The 25,497-nt window shown below is 50.4% G+C and overlaps 1 protein-coding gene across 1 annotated transcript in view; it reads left to right on the forward strand.

Moving 5' to 3' along the window:
- The window catches only part of LOC130492475 (multidrug resistance-associated protein 1-like), an 88,302-nt gene that overhangs the window by 54,139 nt on the left and 8,666 nt on the right, over window positions 1-25,497 (forward strand). The window contains exons 13-25 of the mRNA XM_056866224.1: window positions 3,226-3,372; window positions 4,253-4,340; window positions 6,756-6,828; window positions 7,420-7,546; window positions 8,615-8,791; window positions 9,186-9,353; window positions 11,744-11,921; window positions 16,700-16,784; window positions 17,609-17,753; window positions 18,892-19,099; window positions 21,195-21,505; window positions 23,159-23,358; window positions 24,754-24,880. Of these exons, the coding sequence (XP_056722202.1) occupies window positions 3,226-3,372; window positions 4,253-4,340; window positions 6,756-6,828; window positions 7,420-7,546; window positions 8,615-8,791; window positions 9,186-9,353; window positions 11,744-11,921; window positions 16,700-16,784; window positions 17,609-17,753; window positions 18,892-19,099; window positions 21,195-21,505; window positions 23,159-23,358; window positions 24,754-24,880 (2,034 nt within the window). The remainder of the gene's footprint in view (window positions 1-3,225; window positions 3,373-4,252; window positions 4,341-6,755; window positions 6,829-7,419; window positions 7,547-8,614; window positions 8,792-9,185; window positions 9,354-11,743; window positions 11,922-16,699; window positions 16,785-17,608; window positions 17,754-18,891; window positions 19,100-21,194; window positions 21,506-23,158; window positions 23,359-24,753; window positions 24,881-25,497) is intronic.

The raw sequence follows: 25,497 nt of genomic DNA on the forward strand, positions 1-25,497 counted from the left end.
CATAAACATAAATGGGGAAGGGCTGTGGCTCAGTGGTAGAGCACCTGCTTGCCATGCAGAAGGTCCCAGGCTCAACCCCTGGCAGCATCTCCAGTTAAAAGGACCAGGCAAGTAGGTGATGGGAAAGGCCCCTGCCTGAGACCCTGGAGAGCCATGGAGAGGGGTTTGTGGCTCAGTGGTAGAGCCTCTGCTTGGCATTCAGAAGGTTCCAGGTTCAATCCCCAGCATCTCCACTTAAAGGTACTAGGCAGGTAGGTGATGTGCAAGACCCCTGCCTGAGACCCTGGAGAGCTGCTGCTGGTCTGAGTAGGCAAGACTGACTTTGATGCACCAGGGGTCGGATTCAGGACAAGGCAGCTTCACGTGTTCATGTGGCTGCTGTCTTTGGGTGTGGTGATGTCCATATTCGGTTTATTTGGGCCTCGAGCATCCAGATCTAAGAAGGCAGACCGCTTGGAATGTGTTTGGGGCCGACTGAGTTCGGTTCCCCTGAGGAGATAATGGACACCCAGGAGTGGGGCTGTCGGAGCGCGTGGAAGGGGCCTGGTGGCTCTCGAGGCCACGTGGTATCGGAGCGCAGAGGCTGACTTCCCGAGCGTCTCTCCTCGTCTCGTTTGGGAAATAAGACGCTTTCCAGGCCTCGCAACAGTTTTGTGGAGGGTGGGTGAGGGATGACCAGGGAAGGCGGAGGAGGTGGGCTGATTGGCAGGGCTTCTTCTGCTGACTGCCCCAGTTTTCTAACAGAGCGGTTCCCCAGTGGGACAGGCTTCCTCGGGAGGTGGTGAGCTCTCCTTCCCTGGAGGTTTTGAAGCAGAGGCGAGATGGCCATCTGTCAGCAATGCTGATTCAGTGAACTTCGGCAGATGATGAGAGGGAGGGCACCTTGGCCAGAGCCAGCGTGGTTAAGAGTGGTGGTTTGGAGCGGTGGACTCTGATCTGGAGAACGGGGTTTGATTCCCCACTCCTCCACATGAGTGGCAGAGGCTAATCTGGGGAACTGGATTTGTTTCCCCACTCCTGCACATGAAGCCAGCTGGGTGACCTTGGCCTAGTCACACTCTCTCAGCCCCACCTCCCTCACAGGGTGTCTGTTGTGGGGAGGGGAGGGAAGGTGATTGTAAGCCGGTTTGATTCTTCCTTAAGTGGTAGAGAAAGTTGGCATCTAAAAACCAACTCTTCCTTTTCCTCCTCTTCTTCTTCTGAATTTCTTGCATTGTGCAGGGGATTGGACTAGATCAGGGCTTTGTAAACTTTTCCCACTCACAACCCCTTTTTGCCCAAGAAATTTTTATGTGACCCTGGGTATATAGGTATATAAAATAGGTATACAAATCGAACATTTACTGATAATAAATCATAAAGAAATTTAGCAATCTTTTACTGTTGCCAAATTTTTCACGATCCCCACATTCAGTTACGTGACCCCATATGGGTTGCTAGCCACAGTTTAAGAAGCTTTGGACTAGATGACCTTGGTGATCCCTTCCAATTCTATGAGTCTATGATTCTATTACTTTCTTCTCCTCTGCTGCTCCTGACGACGTTCAGGTCTTTGTTAGAAACTTTTTTTTATTTATTTTACTTCATTTATCCCCCCACCTTTCTCCCCAATGAGGACCCAAAGTGGCTGACATCGTTCTCTTCTCTGCCCCTTTCTCCTTACAACAGCCCTGTGAGGTAGGCTGAGATTGTGTGGCTGGCCCAAGGCCACCCAGTGAGCTTCATAAATTTCTTTATGATTTATTATCAGTAAATGTTAGATTTGTATACCTATTTTATATACCGATATACCCGGGGTCATGTAAAAATTTCTTGGGTGAAAAGGGGTTGCGAGTGGAAGAAGTTTTAAGAAGTCCTGATCTAGTTCAATCCCCTGCAAAATGCAGGGGAAATTCACAACTACCTCCCCCCCACACCCCCAGTGACCCCTACTCCATGAGGAGGAGGAGGAGGAGAGTGGGGATTTGAACCTGTGCCTCCCAGATCCTAGTCTGACACTCTAACCACTACGGTGTCCTGTCTCTTAGGAAAATGTATTCTGATTTCCTTGGCTTGGGTGATCCAAGTACCAGATTTGGGTTTCTTCAGGACAGAACATGGGTTAATCTGTTACGGCGCTGGATGTCGGAGCGCCTCTAGTCCTGCTGACCGCCAGATGCTGAGACAGGTGCACAGTTCTGACCGTGGGTGTCCAGTCCGGTCTGTTTTACACGAGCCTGATGGTTGTGTTCTCTGGCTACATGGCTTTGCCCTCACAAACCGGTTGCGCAGCTCTGCCCGGGTAGCTGCAGTTCCCCTCTGCTGGCCAGGTTTGCCGTTGGGAACATTCCTTTGCACATTTGGTGTGGAAGATTAAATATTTGTATAGTCTCGAGGACGGTGAGTGAACGGGACCATCCGTGTGCACAGGAAGCCAGCAGGGGATCGCCCGCCCGTTGTTCTTAAGAACAAGAAAATAATCAAAGGCTTTTGAAAATGAACCTTTTGTCTGGAGCGCTTTGTTGCTGAAGGTCTCTTGGCAAAGAGGGGACTGAAGGCAACTTCCACAGGGAAGCATCTCTACTCACAACACAACACGGGCCTTTACTGGCATATAATAAAGAAGAACATACATTAGGATAAATCCTAATACACCTAAATAAAATTGGATTAAACCATCCCAAATCAGCCATTAAGGAAAGCCACCCCCCTTTATGATACCTGATTGCTAACTGTAAGAACCTCACAGCTGATTCCATTACTTTTGGGTTTTGTGTGGCCATAAGATAAGATGTCCTGATTTCATCAGAGAGCCATTCCCTGTTTTCATCCAAACAAACTAATACAGCATGATTTCTATATAATAATCTTGTTTACACAAATGTGTTAAATAACATCAAATTAATACCAACAAAAATACAGCTGAACTAGCTCAAAAATAGGCACATATACAATTTGCCAAAGCAACAATCAAGAACAGGAATCCAGTTAATATAGGACCACTGGTAAATGACTTTACTTCTGATTGAACTGGAAGATTGACCTGCTAAACAAATTTGGATTGTTAAAGAAGAGAAATTTAGATTGATACAGAGGACCTGGACTATCACTGTGCATTTTGGGGCTAGTCTTATTTTCGGCTCTTGTGTCAGCTGACAGTAAAAAATAAAGTTGTATCCATCTTGTTGTTTTTCAAGATGTGAGGAAGGACACATCCCTGACCACATCTCTGGCCTTCATTTCTAGGTTGCTTTATCAACATTTGCTGTTTTTGTGACGACCTCGGAGAAGAATGTCTTGGATGCTCAGAAGGCGTTTGTGTCTCTGGCCCTGTTTAACATCCTCCGGTTCCCCCTGAACATCCTACCAATGGTCATCAGCAGCATTGTGCAAGTAAGAATTCTGGTGCTAGGAATCCTGGGCGCTTGTCCTGGGTCCCCAGGTGCTCTCCAGCATGCCACAGGTTGAAACAATCTCCTCCTAAGAACCGCTTTGTGTGTCTTGTGCACGTCCCTTGAGAGTGGTGAACTGCTGTTGGCACTCTCTTAATTGGCGGTCTGTACCCTTCCCACATGCCCTGCGCTTACCATGGTGGCGGCTGCAGCTATGGTTGGCAGTGACCAGCCATGCAAAATCCACACGTGCACCCCTCCCTGCCTGCTTGATGCCTCTTCACACAATGCATAGTTAAATGGTGGAACTCCCTGCCCCAGGATGTGGGGATGGCTGCCAACTTGGAAGGCTTTAAGAGGAAAGTGGACAGGGTTCATGAAGGAGAAGGGTATCCATGGCTATTAGGTAAATGGATACTGGTCCCTCCAGGATCAGAGGAGCATGCCTATTATATGAGGTGCTGTGGAACACAGGCAGGATAATGCTGCTGCAGTCGTCTTGTTTGTGGGCTTCCTGGGGGCACCTGGTTGGCCACTGTGGGAACAGACTGCTGGACTTGATGGGCCTGGCTCTGATCCATCAGGGCTTTTCTTATGTTCTTATGTTGTTCTGGTACCATAAGGGGAGTTTCAATGGCTGTCCAACCTTGTATTTATCGTGGGGAGCATGAGTTCAGGCAGCATTCCTACAAATTTTTATTTCCAATCTCTGGCTTGGAGTCCTTATTGACACTCTGCTTCCCCTCGAAGTATTTGACAAGGCACCAGAGCTTCGCCTAACATTTGGTGGTGGCCGCTGAGGGTTTTGTGAGGGAACACTATTGGACATCTTTTTTTAAAATGTCAATGGTATGTTACAGTGTTGTTCTTTTCCCATCCAGGCCAGTGTGTCTCTCAAACGTCTCCGGGTGTTCCTGTCCCATGAAGAGTTAGATCCAGACAGTATCATCAGAGGCTCACTCAAAGACGGTACGCTTATTTATTTTATTTTATGTATTTCAAGCATTTTAATGCCACCTTTCTGCCCAAGCAGGGTCCCCAAGGTGGCGCAGACAATATTTGAACAGTTGAAAACATTGAATGATAAAATAATTAAATAAAAACACATAAACACCACCAGAACTAGGGAGGAAGGCCAATAACCGTTGTGGGGGAATGCAGAAGGAAACAGAAGTCTTCCCCCTCTGGTGCAGAATGCTGATAAGAGGGAGACAGACAAATCTCTCCAGAGAGGAAGTTTCAAAGCTCTCCCTGCTCCCCAGCCAAGACTCCCATGTCAGAGTTGTTCAGACCTCAAGATGGCTTCTCAGCATCTTCCAGTGGGTGCATGTTTCTCATAGAATCATAGAGTTGGAAGGGACCTCCAGGGTTATCTAGTCCAACCCCCTGCACAATGCAGGAAACTCACAAGTACCTCCTCCCCACATCCCCCGTGACCCCTACCCCATGCCCAGAAGATGGCAAAAAACCTCTCCAGGATCCCTGGCCAATCTGGCCTGGGGGGAAATTGCTTCCTGACCCCAAAGTGGTGAGCAAAATAACCCTGGGCATGTAAGAAAGGGCCATGAAAGCCAGGCACTGATGCAACCCTTCCTGCCCTCCCTTTCATGATCTGCCTAAGTTTACAGAATCAGCATTGCTGACAGGTGGCCATCCAGCCTCTGCTTAAAAACCTCCAAAGAAAGAGAGCCCATCACCTCCCGAGGAAGCCTGTTCCACTGAGGAACCCCTCTAACTGTCAGGAAGTTCTTCCTAATGTTTAGCTAAAAACTCTTTTGATTTAATTTCAGTCTGTTGGTTCTGGTTCGACCTTTTGGGGCAACAGAAAACAACTCCACCCCATCCTCTCTTTGATAACCATCTTCAATTACTTGAAGATGGTTATCCTATCCCCTCTCAGTCGTCTCCTCTCTAGGCTAAACATCCCCCAGCTCCTTCACCCTTTCCTCATAGGACTTGGCCTCCAGGCCCCTACTCCCCATCTTCGTTGCCCCCCTCTAACCGAATGGTCACCAGCCAGTGGTGTGCTGCTTAATGAGAGAGAGATTTTAGCCACCTGTCAGTGACAACAGCATCTAGTTTGCGCAGAGATGCAGGTGAGGCTGAGGTCGCCATGCCTCACTCTTTCCCTGTAGTCCTTGTGCCTTTCACACAAGAGCTTGTTATAGGCCACAGGTCCACTGGCTGCAGGGCTTTCCTGGATTAGGCCACTTACAGTCAGGGAGGGGAGCCCCATGTGTCTCTGTGCGCACTTGTGTTTCCGTAAGCCTGGCAGGGTTATGGCTGGCTGGGTCCCAAACCTGCGATTCCCTGTTGTGTGTTCCTCACAAGGCAAATGTGGGAAGGGAGGCAGTTACGGGGGACCAACCACTCCAGCACCCACCCCTTTTCCTCTGTGTAATTCCCCCCTCTCTGTGGCCTCACTTGCCTTACAAGGGAAAAAAAACAAGGCTGGAAACCCGTATTTTGGTGAGGGGTCAGGAGCTGCAAGGAGCCTTGTGGCGCAGAAGAAGCCCCGTGGCGCAGAGTGTTAAGCTGCAGTACTGCAGTCAAAAGCTCTGCTCACAACCTGAGTTCGATCCCAACGGAAGTCGGTTTCAGGTAGCCGGCTCAAGGTTGACTCAGCCTTCCATCCTTCCGAGGTCAGTCAAATGAGTACCCAGCTTACTGGGGGTAAAGGGAAGATGACTGGGGAAGGCACTGGCAAACCACCCCGCAAACAAAGTCTGCCTTGTAAACGTCGGGATGTGACGTCACCCCATGGGTCCGGAATGACCCGGTGCTTGCATAGGGGACCTTTACCTTTTACAGGAGCTGCATCCTCAATTCTCTTAGTCAAACTCTTTAAAAAGAATCAAAACAGTTGGTTTTTATATGCCAACTTTCTCCACCACTTAAGGAAGAATCGAACCGGCTTACAATCGCCTTCCCTTCTCCTCCCCACAACAGACACCCTGAGGTAGGTGGGGCTGAGAGAGTGTGACTAGCCCAAGGTCACTCAGCTGGTTTCATGTGGAGGAGTGGGGAAACCAACCCGGTTCTCCAGATTAGCCTCCGCCGCTCATGTGGAGGAGTGGGGAATCAAACCTGGTTCTCCAGATAAGCGTCCACCACTCCAAACGACTGCTCTTAACCACCACACCACACTGGCTCTACACCACATTGATATACGCTTTCGAGCATCAGAGCTCCCTTTGTCAGACATAAAGGGAGCTTTTGTCTCTTGGAAGCTCGGACCCCCCAAAATCTTGTTGGTCTCTAAAGGCGCTACTGAACTCCAGTCTAGTTCTTCTACTGCAGACCGACACGCGCCCCCCCCTCCCGAAAGTATACGGACGCTGACTTTAATGTTGTGTTTAATTCCCTTTCATGACATGCTGCTAGCTGACGGGAACAGCATTGTTGTGAAAAACGCAACCTTCAGCTGGTCAAGAAGCGATCCTCCCTGTTTGAACAAGTAAGAGCCCGGTGTTCTCCATTCTCTCTTGATGGTGATCCAAAGTAAATTTTTATCATCGCCTGCTACAGTTATTTGATAGCCTTCCTGCGGATTGTGATGGGGAGAGATGTAAAATGTCCAGAAATTCTGAAGCCATGGAGGAAAGAGTTCTACCCTTTTCCCCTAGATACAGACATTTAAAATTTCGGGGGTGGGGGTGGGTGGGATTGAAACATATGGAATATTTACTTTCCTGTCAAACCTGAAGAAAGGAAGAAGAATTTGGTGTGTTAGGATGCAAATACAAACATTAGTCCGGTTCGGGCCGGGCCACCCTCCCTGCGGTGTTCACGGGATTCCTCTCACAGAAGGGGTATCTGTGTAGAAGATTCATTTTGGGCGAAGAGGCCCTAGGGATACCCTCCTGTGGATTTCACGTGGAGATGCTCTTGAACAAATGTGTGTGGGAACAGGCCTCGTACGGGGCTGGTGGTGAGGGAGAGGGATTTCCCTCCATCTTTACCTTGACCCTGCCGGCATGTTCGTTGGTCTCTTGTGGCCCTTCTGCCCTCATCCCCAAGAGCTGAATTGTGCGCTCTTTTGTTCCAGCATCAGTTTTGCCATCCCAGAATGCCGCCTGGTGGCTGTCGTGGGCCAAGTCGGCTGCGGCAAATCCTCACTGTTGTCTGCACTGCTGGGAGAAATGGAGAAGAGAGACGGCTCTGTGTTCATTAAGGTACGGCTGAGGAAACGGCTTCCGAGCGCTCAAAGGCACGGGATGTGAAAAGAGATGTCGGCCAGCCCGAATCCAACTTCGTCAGGGGTTTGTCCTGGTGACTCAATGGCACTTCCAGGCCAGAAAATGGACTGAAGTCCACTAATGTGCACCTTGTGAGGTCCCTGGCTGCTAGGGTTGCCGTTGGTCTCAGAGTTTTCTCCTGGCCTCAGAAGGGCTGCAGATTCCTCTTCAGTACAAGGCTTGGCTCATTAGCTTGAGCTGTCTGGGTAATATTGCCAGTCTGTTCCATACTCAGTTCTGGCACATTATTTTATTTTACTTTCTTTATATCCCGTCTTTCTCCCCAATGGGGACCCAAAGCGGCTGACGTCATTCTCCTCTCCTCCATTTTATCCTCACAACCACCCTGTGAAGTGGGTGAGGCTGAGAGTGCATAAGCGGCTCAGGGTCACCCAGCGAGCTCCCAAGGCAGAGTGGGGGATTCGCACCTGGGTTTCCCAGATCCTAGGCCAACACTTTAACCACTACTCTATGCTGGCTGTCATCGGGCTGAAGGCCTCATTCTCTCTCTCTCTTTGTATCTCTCTGTCTCTCTCTCATGTGGCCTAATATTGGGTGGTTTTGGCTTAAGTCTTGTGGGCAAGCAGATTGCGTTAGGAAGTGTTGACGTGGGGGGCAGAGAAGATATTCATCCCATTGGGGCAGGTGACACATTCTTAGAATCAAAGAGTTGGAAGGGACCACCAGGGTCATCTAGTCCAACCCCCTGCACAATGCAGGAAATTCACAACTACCTCCCCCCTCACTCCATGCCCAGAGATGGCAAAAAAACAAAAAAAACCTCCAGAATTCCTGGGCCAATCTGGCCTGGAGGAAAATTCCTTCCTGACCCCAAAGAGGCGATTGGCACTACCCTGGGCATGCCAGGATGGGCCACGAGAGCCAAGCACTAGCGCAACCTTTCCTGCCCTCCCTCACATGTTTTACCTAAGTTCACAAGTTCTTAAGTTCTTCTTCTGCCAGCGCTGTGTTCTCAGGGGGCTTTCTGACCCCCTCCCTCCACAGGGGTCTGTGGCCTACGTATCTCAGCAAGCTTGGATCCAGAATGCAACTCTGAAGGAGAACATCATCTTCGGAAGGGAAGTGAAGGAGAGCTGGTACAAGAGAGCGGTGGAGGGCTGCGCCCTTCTCCCCGACCTGGAGATCCTCCCTTCCGGAGACCAGACAGAAATTGGGGAAAAGGTATTTAAATACCGCAGCCGTTGTGGCTGTGTAATTTCCCATTCCTTGCTGTGGGGGGGGGGGTCAAGATCCGCTGCCCAGGCTCCGAACACACGTGGTCTCGTACACACGAAAGCAAGCCTGACTGAAGTGAGGTCCCCCGCCTCTGGCCTCTGCTGGGCCTGTCTTGTCTCGAATCTCGGCCTCTTCCACGCATGGCACTGTGTGTGAACCATGCTACTTGGCATGTGAAAGTGGCAATTCCTTTTGGGGTGCACCCATGTTCCTTTTCTTTACCTCCTTCCTAAACCAGCTCCTTTTTCTAGCCATCCTCTGGCCAGCAAAGTCTGGGTCTCTGCTATAACAGTGTGGGTCAATTGTCATCTTGCATCGGCTTTCATTTTCTCTTCCTCAGGGTGTGAATCTGTCCGGGGGCCAGAAGCAAAGGGTCAGCCTGGCCCGAGCCGTCTACTGCGACGCCGACGTCTACCTGTTGGATGATCCCTTGTCAGCTGTCGATGCTCATGTCGGGAAACACATTTTTGAGCAAGTCATTGGGCCCAAGGGAATCCTGAAAAACAAAGTACGTGTGGATTGCGGGTGGTAGATTGCAGTTTTTTAATGACATCCATTCTAAAGGACAAGGGGTCTTCTTTTCCCCTCTCTATAGTGAGCTGGGCATTGTTTGCCCGCATTTTTTCCAGCCCTTTTTTGTTGTGTTTCCTCGCAAAGCACCTGTTCCTCAGGAACTTGGGATCAGCCCCCTTCAGAGATTCATATCTATGTGACCTGGGCTTCTTAATGCCATTTCTGTGCCGTTTGCTAGACTGGTTGTGAGTGGTGTGGTTCTTGGACTTGGCCATAGCTTAAACCTCCACCTCCCACACCGCTCGGGCTACAAACGGAAGAGTGTGAGCTGGACCTTTCTGTAGCTCTACTGCACAAACTCTTGTGTTAAGAAAGAGGTCATGTGGATCTTATTCAAATCATTTTTCTGCTGCCTTTCTATTATCCAAAGCTGCTTAACAACATAAGAACATCAGAAGAGCTTTGTTGGATCAGACCAGTGAAAGTCGATCTAGTGTAGCATCCTGTCTCATACAGTGGCCAACCAGTTTCTCTGGAGGGCCAACAAACAGGGTGTAGAGGCCGAGGCTTTCCCCTGAGAAAAATCTCAGAAGAGCCCTGCTGGATCAGACCAGTGAGGGTCCATCTAGTGTAGCATCCTGTCTCACAGAGCAGCCAACCAGTTCCTCTGGAGGGCCAACAACAGGGCATGGAGGCCAAAGCCTTCCCCTGATGTTGCCTCCTGGCACTGAAATTCAGGGGTTGGCTGCCTCTGAATGTGGAGGTTCATAGAATCATAGAGTTGGAAGGGACCACCAGGGTCATCTAGTCCAGCCCCCTGCACAATGCAGGAAATTCACAGCTACTTCCCCCAGACACACCCAGTGGCCCCCTACTCCATGTCCAGAAGATGGCCAAGATGCCCTCCCTTCCATGATCTGCCTAAGGTCATAGAATCAGCATGGCTGGCAGGTTCCCTTTAGTCACCATGGCTAGAATCCCTTGAAGGACCTTCTCCTCCATGAAACTGTCTAATTCCCTCTTAAAGCTGTCTGTGCCTGTGGCCATCACTACATCCTTGGGCAGCGCTTACACTTTTACAAGATAAAATTCAATATATGTCATGTTAATACCCTGAAACATAACAGCCACCACAATGAAAGAAACAATGGAAGGCAGGCAAAGCCGAGCAGTCTGGGGTGAGCCTGGGCAGGCAGAGCTGCTGTGCCCAGATACCTCCTCGATGGCTGCCCAACTGATGCAGTGGTAATAATTCCAACTGGAGGGAGCCATCACAAAGAAGGCTCTGTGGTTTCCACCGGCCCAATTCCTGGAGCCACTTGGGGGTGGGCCTCAAAAATTGGGGAGGCTCCTGTAGGGGGAAGGAGAGCTGCTCCTTTGAATCATAGAATCATAGAGTTGGAAGGGACCACCAGGGGCATCTAGTCCAACCCCCTGCACAATGCAGGAAATTAACAATTACCTCCCCCCCACATCCCCAGTGACCCCCAACCCTCCCCCCACCATGCAGGATCCCACAATCAAAGCACTCCCGACAGATGGCCATCCAGCCTCTGCTTAAAGACCTCCAAAGACGGGGACTCCACCACCCTCCGAGGCAGCGCATTCCACCATCGAACAGCCCTCACAGTCAGGAAGTTCTTCCTAATGTTTAGGTGGAATCGTTTTTCTATTAGTTTAAATCAATTACTCCGTGTCCTAGTCTCTGGAGCAACAAAGAACAAGCTAGTTCCCTCATCAACATGACATCCCTTCAAATATTTAAACATGGGTATCATGTCACCCCTTAACCTTCTCTTCTCCAAACTAAACAAACCCAACTCCCTAAGTCTCTCCTCATAGGACATGGATTCCAGACCTCTGACCATTCTGGTCGCCCTCCTCTGGACACGCTCCAACTTGTCAACATACTTCTTAAATTGTGGAGCCCAAAACTGGACACAGTATTCTAAGTGAGGTCTGAGCAATGCAGAATACAGTGGTAGTATTACTTCCCTTGGCTTCTTCTAGGAGGGTGAATTCTGCCCACACCTGGCTGGTCGTCTTTCTTCCACTCTGCTAATGGTGGCTGTAGGCATGTGCAGGCATGCCTGGGAGAGGAGTAGACCCTCCAGGTCTACTCAAACACTCTTACTGAGCTGCAGGGAAAACGATTTGCAACCACCAAAAAGAATGTCTGCCCAATGCTGGTGACCAGACACCCGTTTTTAATTTCTTTCACCGTATGTTTAAAAGGCCCACGTTCTGCACACGGATTGTCCTGGAGTGGGCATGAGAAGTCTGCGTTCTCCATAGTTCAGCCTGCTGAGGATTGACATATCTAGACCCCTCCCTGCCCCGCCCAACACACGGAGGGGCTTAGTAGCTTTTTCTTTCTGCATCCAGACGCGGGTTTTGGTCACCCACGGGGTGAGTTATCTGCCCCTGATGGATATGATTATAGTGATGACGGAGGGCAAGATCTCGGAGATGGGGTCGTACCAGGAACTGCTGGAGCAGGACATGGCCTTTGCGGAGTTCCTGCGGACCTACGCCAGTGCGGAGCAAAACGTGGACGACGGAAGTAAGTTGGATGATGCCGAATCCTCCGTGACTCCTTCAAGGCGGGCAGCTTCTGAGGGCTGGCAGGGGTTAAAAGCATTATTATGTGGGAAGGAAGCTCCAGGCACGACCTGTTTCCCCAGAGGAAAGAACGGCTCACTCTCTTTAGGGGCTGGGGAAACCATTTCTCTTGTCTGTCTCGTCAAACTCCTGTGGCATAGATCCTCCAAGTTGTCGCCCAGGGCTCTAACCACTGAGCCACGCTGGCTGTGCTTCTTATTTATTGCTGTGCTGGGCATTTTGTCTCTGGCAGGAGCGATGGCTGGATTGTCTGTTGATGCCACCCACATGGCATTCCTCACTCAAAGCCTGTGCTTGTGCCAAGGCGTATCAGCCCCTGCCTGGCATGGGACTTTCCCCATCCATTGCTCAGAGCATTGAGTTCAGGGCTTTGTTTCTTGAAACAACCAGGATCTCTCTCCTATGCTAGGCTTCTGCAGCAGGACACCACTCTCTTTATTTTATTATTTGTTTGGGAACCCAAAGTGGCATATCTCATTCCCCTCCCCTCCATTTTATCCTCACAACAACCCTGTCAGGTAGGTTAGGTTGAAAGCATGTGATTGGCCCAGTCACTCTGCAAACTTCCATGGTAGAGCAGGAATTCGAACCTGGCTCTCCCAGATCCTAGACTGACATGCTAACCATTATATCATGCTGGCTTTCTTTTTCAAGGGAGTTTGTGCAGGAAAATTCCTCCTGGAATTGATAATTTTTTTCCCTAACAGGTAATTGGCTAGCAAAGATCAGCTCGAGTTCCCAATAAATAAATCAGTCTCTCTCTCTCTCTCTCTGTCTCTTTCTCTTTGTCTGTCTCTGCTCACCTGATGTAACCCCTACAGCGGCTGGTAGAGGAGAAGGTTTGTCTGTGCTGTGTGATAACACCTTAGCCTTAAATTCCAGTTTTTTGCTTCTGTTTCCTTTTTCTAATGTTCCCTTCTGTCACAAACCCACAGATGCAAATTCAGAAGAGGAGGAAGGTTTGTGGTCTTGGAAAGTGTCTCCTCTGCATGTGGTTGGGGAATAAAATAGTTTAGTCTGCAACGAAACCAAGCATGGTTTGGCAAGCCCTCGTGACTGCAACCAATTACAATTCTTTTTTTAGAAGTGCTTGTTGTTCTTTGCTGGCCTCGTGTTACCGATCTGTGCCGGCAATTCCCTGGCTGGGATCCAAAGAAGGACTTGGGCAGATCCAGTGGGGATTATGGCTCCTTTGAAGAGAGAAATATTCTCCTCTCCTTTCCCAGTCTTTCCACAAACTGCTTTGAAAGTCCCTTTGAGTTCCAAAAAAGGTTTTCTCGCATGGTGTAAATTCCAGCCCGCAGGCTGCCAGAGGAAGTAGTTGCAGGGTTCTTTGGATCCCAGCCACAATCGCTCGGCTGTGTTGCTCCGAAAGGCTTCCGGCGTGTTTGGTAGTTTCTCCCCCCTGGAAGAACTGTGCTGCCAGCCTTGTGTGCTTTCGTAGAGGTAGGCAAGTGAGCCCCTTCTACTGCTGGGTCTTCTGAGCTGGAACGGACTCTATCAATTGGCCTTCTAAACACTTAACAGAAGTCAGATCCATCCAGTGAGGAGGATGAACAGAGGTGTTGACGGAGGCAGCCTCCACAGTTCTGGGGGCCTCCGAGGTTACCTGGGGGTTCTAGTTCTGTGTTACGGCATTAGAGAGAGTGTCAGGTTCTCCGCGTGCCCTGGGCCTGTTATCTAAGGGCAATCTTCCTTCCTATCTGGAGTCTCTGGTTAGTCCAAAACTTGTAGAATCTTTATGCATTCAAGATCTAATTGCCCTTTTTCAATGGTTTTGCTGGGCTGTCTGCTAAGGACCCCCTTTTCAGACCGGCTGTGTGTCCCTGCCCTCTTCAGTCAGTGGACTCCTTGATACAGATCCTTCTCTATTGTCCTTATGTGTCCCACCTTAGGCTAAAATGGATTATACCATGTTTTAACAAATGGTCCGCATTTTCTCGAGCAACTTTGGAGCAAAAGGTTCAGTTCCTCTTAGAGGACTCTGACCCTCAGCGTACTTACTTTGTTGCTCGTTTTTTGGAGGCTACAGAGGAGAGTTGAAGGGAGGTGTTTTTAGAGATGGGTCTTATTTAAGCTTTGTGGTTTTATTGTTCAAGACCTTGGTTTAAGAACAGGGGGAAAGAAACAAAGGTGAAATGAAAGAGAGAGCGTCAGTAGAGAAGGAACTTCCCCTGTTCTTGCCTGGGCGGCTGGAATATTTTCCAGCCCGTGCGAGTTGGATTTTTCATTGTGGTTTCCACCTTGTCCTGAAGCTCAGATTATGGTTTTGTTTCTGTCTCTGTCGTGGCCTTTGTCGTCTGGGGGAATGTGCAGGGCCACTCAGACAACTCCTTGCAGGATTTTGCTAGCAGACTTTTTGGCAGAACTGTCAAGACACACATTCTGCATCTTGAATTCCACCTCTGTGACAAAAGTGGGGACGCTCACAGGTTTGGCAGCTGCTTAGCCAACGGCCTTCACGGGGCTACTTTCCCGTGATAAGGTTTTGCATTTGCAAGCTGGACTCCTGTAAGCACAGAAAGTCATTTGTACATGATAAATTGTTCATGCGCCTGACAAGGTAACGGCGAAACTCTGGAAGCGACGCCTGGCAGGAGAGCTATAGAGAGTTATTCTACACAAGCCCCAAAGAGAGCTGCACAACAGCCCTGCCAGGCGGCTTGGTTTTGCTTCAGCTGCATTTGTTCTTAAATGCTGCGGCAGTGTGGGACCTCCGGCCTCTGCCTTCTAGGCTGGACTCCCTCTCCATTCTGAAAGAGATTCCAAGTGGGTCAGAGACTTGAGTTTCATTGGGGTGGAAGTCAGACAGGGCGGAGGGGGCTGGTTTAACCATTAACCAAGAGAAGGGCCTTCTCCTCATCCCTGCCTTTGGTTTTAATAGAGTACTGTGTTCTGTTTTGGGCGCCGCAATTTAAGAAGGATGTGGACAAGTTGGAACATGTCCAGAGAAGGGCAATAAAGATGCTGAGGGGTCTGGAGACCAAGTCCTATGAGGAAAGGTTGAAGGAGCTGGGGATGTTTAGCCTGGAGAGGAGAAGACAGAGGGGATATGATAACCATCTTCAAGTACTTGAAGGGCTGTCATATGGAGGATGGTGCCGAGTTGTTTTCTGTTGCCCCAGAAGGTCGGACCAGAACCAACGGGTTGAAATTAAATCCAAAGAGTTTCTGTCTAGACATTAGGAAGAATTTTCTAACAGAGCAGTTCCTCAGTGGAACAGGCTTCCTCGGGAGGTGGTGAGCTCTCCTTTAAGCAGAGGCCAGATGGCCATCTATCAGCAATGCTGATTCTGTGACCTTAAGCAGATGATGAGAGGGAGGGCATCTTGGCCATCTTCCAGGCATGGAGTAGGGTATCACTCGGGGGGTGGGGTGGGGGGGGAGGTAGTTGTGAATTTCCTGCATTGTGCAGGGGGTTGGACTAGATGACCCTGGTGGTCCCAACTGTATGATTCTGTGATTCTATGAAACGCTGTGTGCCTTTTAACCATCTGAATCCAGGACGTGTTCTTTTGGAGGCTGTTTTGGTCTCTGAAATGTGGTTGAGGGGCTGGACATGTGGGTGGCTGCCCGAGAGACATCTCTCCCCCACCCCATTAAACGGTCAGGATCCATAAGGAAGGGGGTGCCTCCTGGCAGTCCCGCCTCCCCAACGAACGGAACACAGACACTGCGGCTGAGCATCGCTCGGCACCATGTGCCTGTGGTTGCAGGAAATGCAAAAAGAGGCAGCAGAGCATAAGAATACCAAAAGTATTTCAGCCCCAGTTCCAGCTCGGCAGGGCCGCCAGGCAAAACTCCCAGCTGATAGGAAGCTGGTTCCCCCGCCCCATCTTCAGCAGCTCTGAGTCCTGCAGAATCACAACACAACTGCCTGTGGCGAGTGCAGGCTTCTAAATGAACAACTCTCAGTCCCACCCTTCAGTGCCAACAGCAGAGGGCGGGGCCAGCAATTACCCCCTTAAGTGGCCAAAACTGAACAAAATACTCCAAGTGAGGTCTAACTAGAGTAGAGTAAAAAGCAAGGGTTGTGTTTAGAAGGCTAAAACAAAATGCTTGCCTTGGGTGCAAACCCTAGTTAGGAGCAGGAGATTATTTACTTGATTTATTTATTTCAAGGATCTATTAGCTGCCTTTCTTCCTTACAGAGCTCAAGGCAGCTTAGAATAGGAATAAAATACATAAAATACAATGAGGCTGGCCTTTGACTGGGGAAGGCAGGGTAGAAATTTAATAAAATCGATAAAATAATACATAAGTTCGTACTTAAAACCAAAATTCAAAATCACACTGCAGGACTGTGTGAATCAAATGCAGTCCTACAAGAAACCATCTTCAGTTGACTCCTGGAGATTGAAAGAGAGGGGGCCAGGTGCACCTCCCTGGGGAGGCTGTTCCATAATCGTGGGGCTGCCACCGAAAAGGCCCTCTCTCATGTACCCACCCAACAGCCTCTCCCTGTGACCTTAATTCCTGGGCAGGAACATATGGGAGAAGACGGCCCTTCGGATAACCCAGTCCCCAGCCATGTAGGGCTTTTGAGGTGGGTGCGGATCCGTAGCCAGTGTAATTGCTGTAGCATTGGGGTCACATGATGCTTCTGATAGCTGCCTCCAACCTGCAGGGATCCTGCTTCTGTAGTTGCCGTTGAAATGTGCTTTTCTTTAGTCCTTCACTAACAGGTCTGTTTGATGTATATTCCATTCTGTTCTACAGATCCAAACAGTGCAGCGGTGAAGGAAGGGAAACTTCTGGAAAATGGGGCTCTTGTCAGCGAAGGCTCCCAGGCACAAGTGATGAGGTGCGCACGGTCTTTGCTGGGGGTTGCTTTTGTTGGGCGGCTTCATCTTTAAGAGGCTCTGCGGCGGAGGAAAGTGGCTAACTCTGGGCTGAATCCTTGCTCCTGCAACGTGGTTGCGGTGATCCCAGGCAAGGAAGGCTGTGCCTAAGGGGGGGCCACTCAGTACTTAAGCCAGCGACTGGAAGTGCCGAGGCTGCGTGCTGAAGAGACCAGCAGAGGCGGAGGGTTTCTTCCAACTTGACACCTGTGCCATGTTCCTTACCAGTGGAACTGAGAGCCAGCGTGGCGTAGTGGTTAAGAGCGGCGGACTCTAATCTGAAGAACCGAGTTCGATTCCCCACTCCTCCACATGAAACCTGCTGGGTGACCTTGGGCTAGTCACAGTTCTCTCAGAACTCTCTCAGCCCCACCTACCTCACAAGGTGCCTGTTGTGGGGAGAGGAAGGGAAAGTGATTGTAAGGTGGTTTGAGTCTCCTTAAAAGGTAGAGAAAGCGGGGGTATAAAAAACCAACTCTCCTTTTTCTTCAAGTCTTTTATCAAGGGACGGGGGGAAAGCGTGGCAAGGGGGAAGGGCCGTGGCCCAGTGGCAGAGCATCTGCTTGGCATGCAGGTTCAATCCCCGGCACCTCCGGTTAGAGAGATCAGGTGGTAGGTAGATGGGAAATACCTCATCCTGAAATGACCCCAGGTATTTGCTGAGAAGAAAATCCAGGACCAGAATGGGTAGTGGAAGGAAAGGGTGGGCTTTTGTAGAGAGTAGGATGAGGCGGGGCGGGATTTCTGCAGCATGTTAAGCAGTTAGAACAGCGATATCTTTTTCCAGCAGGCAGCTCAGTAACTCCTCCACGTACAGTGGAGAAACCGGGAAGGCCATGTCGCAGCAGAACAGCACAGCCGAGCTTCAGAAGGCCCCTGCGGAAAAGACTGCTTGGAAGCTGACGGAAGCAGACACGGCCCAGACCGGGAAGGTGAGAGCCGTCCCCACCACTTTGAGCGCCAAAACTCTTTGCTTGGCAGGGGAATCCAAGGCCTTGAAAGCAAAAGATTGAAGGACTTTGATAGACTTAAAGTTTACATGTGTGAATTGAAACGAAAAAATACTTGGGTTGGGTTTGACTTGGGACGGTGTCCTGGTGTTGATGAAAGCGTATGGAGTGGGTGGGCATATCTGCTTTGGACCAATTTGGAGCGGGGGGAGCTGGACAGAGTTCCTGACGCCTGCTGGACACATTTTTGTTTTTCTATTTGTTCTGCTTTGTTGGGGCCCCCATCTTTCTTCCCCAGTGGGTGTATGTCATTCTCCTTTCCTCCGTGTTGTCCTCACAACAGGCCTGTGAGGTAGGCTAGGCTGAAAGTGCATGGAAGCTCACTAAGTGGCCTTGGGCCAGTCACTCTTTCTCGGCCCTAGCCTACCTTACAGGGTTGTTGTGAGGACAGAATGGAGGAGACAAGAATGATGTATGCCACTTTGGGGCGGAGATAGGCAGGATATGAATGAAGTCAATAACTATCTTGTCTCCCAGCGTCCAAGGCGCAGTGGCTGTTAACCCAATGTCAATATCGCTTCTTGTGGGTTGCATTTTGCATTCACACAGTTGTGGAACAGAAAGGGGGGCAGAGTATGTAAATTTGGGGGTTAGGATTGAGAAAGACCTGGACATTTTGTGGGTGGAGCCTGTGTAGGGAGGGGTTCAGTGAGGGGAGGGACTTCAGTGGAGTATAATGCCATAGAGTCCACCTTCCAGAGCGGCCATTTCCTCCAGGGGAACTGAGCTCTGGAGATCAGTTGTTATAGTGGGGGATCTCCAGCCACCACCTGGAGGTTGGCAACCCTGGTGGGGTGTTGTTCCAAAGGTCTGTGCTCAAGGGAGGGGCCGTGGCTTAGTGCTAGAGCCTCTGCTTGGCATGCAGAAGGTCCCAGGTTCAATCCCCGGCATCTCCAGTTAAAGGGACTAGGCAGGTGGGTGATGTGAAAGACCTCTGCCTGAGACCCTGGAGAGCCGCTGCCGGCCAGAGTAGACAATACTGACTTCGATGGACCAAGGGGTGTCTGACTCAGTGTAAGGCAGCTTCACCTGTTCTCATGTGCGTTGTGCCCCTCCTTAGGTGCAGGCGACCATCTACTGGGAGTACATGAAAGCCATCGGGCTCTTCATCTCCTTCCTGAGCATCTTCCTCTTCGTGTGCAACCACGTGGCTTCCCTGGCCTCCAACTACTGGCTGAGTCTGTGGACAGACGACCCCGTTATCAACAGGACTCAGCAGCAAACAGACATCCGGCTGGGAGTCTATGGGGCCCTGGGCATGTCTCAAGGTTTGCTTGGCATCTTCTCTCAGGGTCAGCGCAGTGTAGCGGTTAGAGTACCCAGGTCCGAATCCTCCACTCTGGCATGGAAGCTCTTTGAGTGACCTTGGGCCAGTCACACGCTTGCATCCTAACCGACCCCACAGGGTGGTTGTGAGGATAAAATAGGGACGCAAGTCATTTTGGGTCTCCGCTGGGGGAAAATGCGGATATAACGAAGCGAGTAAAAGTAAACCTTATGGGCGTTGATTTTTGCTCTTGGGAGGGGGGCAGCCCCGTGAAACTCCGAGGGAGGCTTGATTGAAACCTGAGGCTGGTGAGGCCGCAGTACTTGTCAGCCTTTGCTGACCACACGTTGTGTTATTTCATATTGAGAGCCAGCACGGTGTCATGGTTAAGAGCGGCAGACTCTAATTTGGAGAGCCGGGTTCGATTCCCCGCTCCTCCACATGAAGCCAGCTGGGTGTCCTTGGGCCAGTCACAGTTCTCTCCAAACTCTCTCAGCCCCTCCTACCTCACAAGGCGTCTGTTGTGGGGAGAGGAAGGGGAGGAGATTGTAAGCTGCTTTGAGACTCCCCTTGGTAGAGAAAAGTGGGTATAAAAACCAACTCTTCTTCTTCATCCAGGTTGCTGCCTCCGTGGGGTGTGGTAGGGTTAGGGTTAAGAGCTGGAACTCGCATGGGTGGCAACCTAGTGCTGAGTTCCACAGCCAGTCTTTTTCCTGCCAGCATGGTGTAGTGGTTAAGAGCAGTGGTTTGGAGCAGTGGACTCTGATCTGGAGAACCGGGTTAGATTCCCCACTCCTCCACATGAGTGGCAGAGGCTAATCTGGAGAACCGGGTTCGTTTCCTCACTCCTACACACGAAGCCAGCTGGGTGACCTTGGGCTAGTCACAGCTCTCTTAGAGCTCTCTCAGCTCCACCTACCTCACAGGGTGTCTGTTGTGGGGAGGGGAAGGGAAGGGGATTGTAAGCTAGTTTGATTCTTCCTTAAGTGGTAGAGAAAGTCTGCATGTAAAAACCAACTCTTTTTCTTCTTCTGCTTCCTCTGCCATCATCATAGCTGCAAAAACCGAAGCATCTCTTTCTGGACTGAAACATTTTTGAATCAAGCAAACTGGAAATAGGGAGGGGAGGGGTTCGGAGCATTTCCCCAAACCTGATGTTCCGTGTAGACCTTAGAATTCATCCTTCTGAAAACCTTGGCTTCCTGTGTGTTTTTGAGGTGTGAATACCCAGTCCCTATGTCAGCAAAGGAGTTTGGGGTGCATAGGAAACGCCAGGTGAAGAGTTGGTTTTTATAACCTGCTCTTCTCTACCTTAAAGAGTCTCAAAGTGGCTCACAATCGCCCCCCCTTCCCCTCCCCACAAGAAGCACCTTGTGAGGTAGGTGGGGCTGAGAGAGTTCTGAGAGAATCGTGACTGGCCCAAGGTCACCCAGCAGGCTTCATGTGGAGGAGTGGGGAATTGAACTTGGTTCTCCAGATTTGAGTCCGCCGTTCTTAACCACTACGCCCCGCTGGGAGATGAACAGCGATTTTGGTGATCATGGGGCCCAAGTCCTTAACAGTACTGTTGACATCTCGCCTAGAAACAGAACAATCCGTTCAGTCTTAACATCTCAGTTTTGAATTGCTTTTTGGTAAAGTGCAGTACTGAATATCAGATCCTTTTTCTTAATGTCAGCGATGAACAAATACAGTAATGGATGTGTGTGTGTGGGGGGGGAATTACATTAGAAGTGGGGGTCCTAGGGTGAGCCGGAAGAGTCCAGTTGGAAAGGTGCAAGAGGGGGACTCCGAAGTCTTCTCAGCTCAGCCGCCACCATGCCCCAGAGGCAGGGGTCTCTTGAAATCTCCCATGACCCACCTGGCTGTCGTTTGTGCCAATTAAACCACATCCTCCAGGTGATGACATGCAGGAAGCAAATAGCGGGCACTGAGTGGGTACGGATGCCCTGCTGGGATCATTTGGGGTATGAGCAAGTTCTCCAGGGGTTCTTTGGCGCAGCCTGGCACAATGCACAGCCGCCTGAGTTGCTGGCGCTTTTTCCAATTTCCGAGGGTGCAGGCCATCTAGGGGGGTGTTTGTGTTTGTCTCGAAGGTATCGCTGTGTTCGGCTACTCCATGGCTGTCTCGGTGGGAGGGATCTTTGCGTCCCGCCGCCTCCACATCAACTTGCTCCACAACGTGCTCCGGTGCCCCATGAGCTTCTTCGAGCGGACGCCCAGCGGGAACCTGGTGAACCGCTTCTCCAAGGAGATCGACACCATCGATTCGACCATCCCCCAGGTCATCAAGATGTTCATGGGCTCCCTGTTCAACGTCATCGGGGCCTGCATCATCATCCTCTTGGCCACCCCCATTGCCGCCGTGGTCATTCCTCCGCTGGGGTTCGTCTATTTCTTCGTGCAGGTAGGGGGCACCAGGCTCGGGACTCCCAGACACCCTTTCTTTGTGCTTGAGAACCAGCGTGGAGTAGTGGTTAAGAGTGGTGGTTTGGAGCGGTGGACTCTGATCTGGAGAACTCCTCCACACGAAGCCAGCTGGGTGACCTTGGGCAGGTCACAGCTCTCTCAGCCCCCTCTACCTCACAGGGTGTCTGTTGTGGGGAGGGGAAGGGAAAGAGATTGTAAGTCCGTTTGATTCTTCCTTAAGTGGTAGAGAAAGTCGGCATATAAAAACCAACTCCTTCTTTTTCTTCTTCCTTTCGACCTCCCTGGGCAAAACTCTCGTCTTTGGATGCCAGATGATGAGACAGTAAAGTCTTGAAGGGGCAGCAAGTGAGCTGTGCTGGTTTGGACTGCAGGTGGGGCGGGAGGTGTCTTTTAATGTTCTGCCCCATTAAAACTTGCAGCTAAAAATCTGGCACTTAAGACGGCTGGCCGTTCCAGCCCAGTTCACTTCCTACTGTGTTGATTTCCTTCTTTTGCTCTGCTTTTTTATTTTTTGAGTGGAGGGGGAGGGCAAAAGGGTAAACCCTCCCCCCCGCTTGCAGTCTTTTGTTTCCACCTGCTGCCATGTGTTCACTTGCCTCCTGGCAGGGGTCGGGGTGCCGTCATTCAGCAAGTCCCTGGATTAATTTCTTGCCCCGAGTGGAAATTTTCATGTGATCCTCCTAACGGGGATGTCAGAACACCCCAAATGGTTTTGAACGGGACTGTGTAGTATTTATGGATTTATGGATACGGCGGAAGCTGCTCCTTGCCCGTGTATTCCGTTTCCTTTGAGGTGACTTTCGTTCTGTACAACCTCCCCCCCCCCCCAAGACAGGGAATAAGACAGACGTTTTTACTCTGAATGAATGACACCAGCACCAGGACAAGTGTTTAGGCCAGAAACCAACCCGGCAAGACCTTTAGCCCTGGGTACGTTTTTACTCTGAATACACCCCCCGAGTGGTCTCCCTGTTCTCTCTGCCCCCACCCCTGTGCTCATTAACTGAGTAACCAAAAACTTCCCAGATTACACATTGTTTAATAATGACGTTCTTCTCTGCCCTGGTGGCGCTCAGAGCTGGGTTTTCATTTGCTGCCGCTTCTGAAATACTCAGAGAGGGGTTCTGTGATGCCTGGAAGGTGGCAGAAATAGTTGGCCAGAGGGCCCTCTTCCAAGGTGGCGCTTGACGTGTTTATACGATGCCAGCAAGCATCGCCTGGCCACCCCTCCCAGGACTTTTTATTCTCCCCTGCCCCGGGGGAGGGGGGGAGGAATCAAAGAGGGACGGGAGTTCCTGAACCTTCACAGGTGGGGGCTGTGTCTGCTCAGCTGCAGAGCAGTGAAATATTGTACTGCCGAAAGGAGTAAACAGTTGCTGTTTGGGGAAGAATATAAATGAGGATACACCTTTAGTTCAGATATACAGTGATTCCCTCCCCCCCCCCCCCCGGCCGCTTTACTGCCACAACCTTGAGGGCTATAGATGTCTTGTTTTTTAAGGTTCGTAGGGCTTCTACCAGGATTCTGTGGCATTCTCAGAGCAGGCCGGGCTCTGATTTCCCCTAAATCCGGCTCCAGCCTGGCGCATGTGCCTCCCTGGTCTCTGACCCTGGCCTCTGGCCCTTTCAGCGCTTCTACGTGGCCACCTCCCGCCAGCTGAAACGCCTCGAGTCGGTCAGCCGCTCCCCGGTCTACTCCCACTTCAATGAGACGCTTCTGGGCGTGAGCGTCATCCGGGCCTTCGAGGAGCAGCAGCGCTTCATCAGGCAGAGCGACCTGAAAGTGGACGAGAACCAGAAGGCGTACTTCCCCAGCATCGTGGCCAACAGGTGGGAGGGCGCGTGGGCCGGGCCCTTGCCCCAAGTGGCTGCCTCCTGGACAGGTGGTGTGGCGCACAGCCCCTGCACCCCAGCCGTGCCTCCCGCGGGTTTGGGAGGAAAATATTTGGTCTCCCGTTGGTCTCCAGCCAGAGGTGCCTGAGCAAAGCAGAATGATTCCTGACCAGAATTATTCTATCTCCACGTAGGTTGGAGTCTTTGTGGCTGTTGCCAGGGCTCAGTTCTCCGGCACTGAGCCTGTAGAAACCTAGTTTTCGAAGAGAGTATCGAAGGGTTGCCTTGTTGGTCTGCAGTAGAAGAGCGAGATTTGGGTCCAGCAGCACCTTAGAGACTGACAAGATTTTGGGGGTATAAGCGTTGGAGAATCAAAGTCCCCTTCATCAGCAAAGGGAGCGTTGACTCTCAAAAGCTCATACCTCAAAAATCTGGTTGGTCTCTTAAGGTGCTACACCAACAACAAAGGGGGGGGGAACTGAACCCTAAAAAAACAACAGAATTAAGTACCCAAAGGTCAAGAAAAAGTAAACATTCAAGGCTAAGAGTTATACCATCTAAAAGTTATGTCTGTACAAAATATTTATGTATTTATTAGAGGCTAAAATCTAATAACATATAAAACATATAAGGCCTTGCAAAAGCCTACCAAATCAACATGCTCATGTAACACAATTAGACATAAAATCACACAATTAGATGCTGACCGTATGCGTTTCGGCTATACAGCCCTCGGTGGCCTAAACAATCACCAGTCCAGACTACAAAATATATACATAAATCTCTAAAATTCTTTATGACTGTGTGTGCGTTGTGGCTTTGGATAACAAATAATATATAATTGCAAAACTTCTTCCTCTGTTTTGGGCTTCCATACAGATGGGAAACTAATCCCCATGTGTGTTTCCATCTTAAATGAGGGGATGTTATATTTCAGCCGTAAATAAAATTGTCAACATCTCAGTCATAAAATAGTCTTAAAATCTGGAGTAGTTATCAAGTATGAAAGATCTCGAAGGTGCTCCTGGACCCGAATCTAGCTATAGAAACAGTTTTTTCATTACTGCAAGAATCTTAAAACAAACTGCGGGGGCCCGTTCCCTTTCCTCCCCCACCGCCCCATCTTGAGGTTTTGTTCTGCCATGTGGATCCACACAGACCGTCCATATGGGGCAGATCTGCCTTGCCGGTCGGATTGGAGACTGGGCACCAGTGCAGAAGGCCCCCTTGGCTGGGGCTTTGTACAGTTTTGCCTGACTCCCTGGCGCCTTCCTCTTGAGGGTGTCGGAGCAGAACTTCTTCTGGCAGGAACTTCGGAGAGCTGCTGCCCCATGCAGTTGTGGTATGTTTTGAACCAGAGCTCCCTAAATGCCTCCTTGTCCCGCTCTGCAGGTGGCTGGCGGTGCGCCTTGAGTACGTGGGGAACGGCATCGTCCTCTTTGCCGCTCTGTTTGCGGTGGTGGCTCGCCACAACCTCAGTCCGGGGCTGGTGGGACTCTCCATCCTGTACGCGCTGCAGGTAGCTCAGACCAGCCTGTCTTGCTCTAAGTGTTCTTGCTGAAGAATTTCCTAACATAATGGGTAACCTCGGGGAATCACTAAACCTTTTGCAAATCAGAAAGTATCTGGGATGATTATCGAGTAGGCACACGAGAGAGGGCCTTTTTGGTGGCAGCCCCACGATTATGGAACAACCTCCCCAGGGAGGTGCACCTGGCCCCTTCCCTGATGATCTTCAGCAGGCTGCTGAAACAAAGAGAAATCTTTGGCGTTCTGTAGAATACTGTGGAGCCCCGTGGTGCAGAGAGGTAAGCTCCAGTGACAAACTCTGCTCACGACCTTCATTCGATCCCAACAGAGGCCAGTTTCAGGTAGCCGGCTCAAGGTTGACTCAGCCTTCCATCCTTCCAAGGTCGGTAAAATGAGTACCCAATCTTGCTGGGGGTAAAGGGTAGACAACTGGGGAAGGCAATGGCAAACCACCCCGTAAACATAGTCTAGTAATGTCACCCCATGGGTCAGTAATGACCCGGTCCTTGCATGGGGTCCTTGCCTTTATCTAGAATACTTTAAGTGCCTGGAGGTTTTTAAGCAGAGGCGAAACGGCCATCTGTCAGCAAGGCTGATTCTGTGACC

Source organism: Euleptes europaea, chromosome 21 (assembly GCF_029931775.1).
Source record: "Euleptes europaea isolate rEulEur1 chromosome 21, rEulEur1.hap1, whole genome shotgun sequence".
Lineage (NCBI taxonomy): Eukaryota > Metazoa > Chordata > Lepidosauria > Squamata > Sphaerodactylidae > Euleptes > Euleptes europaea.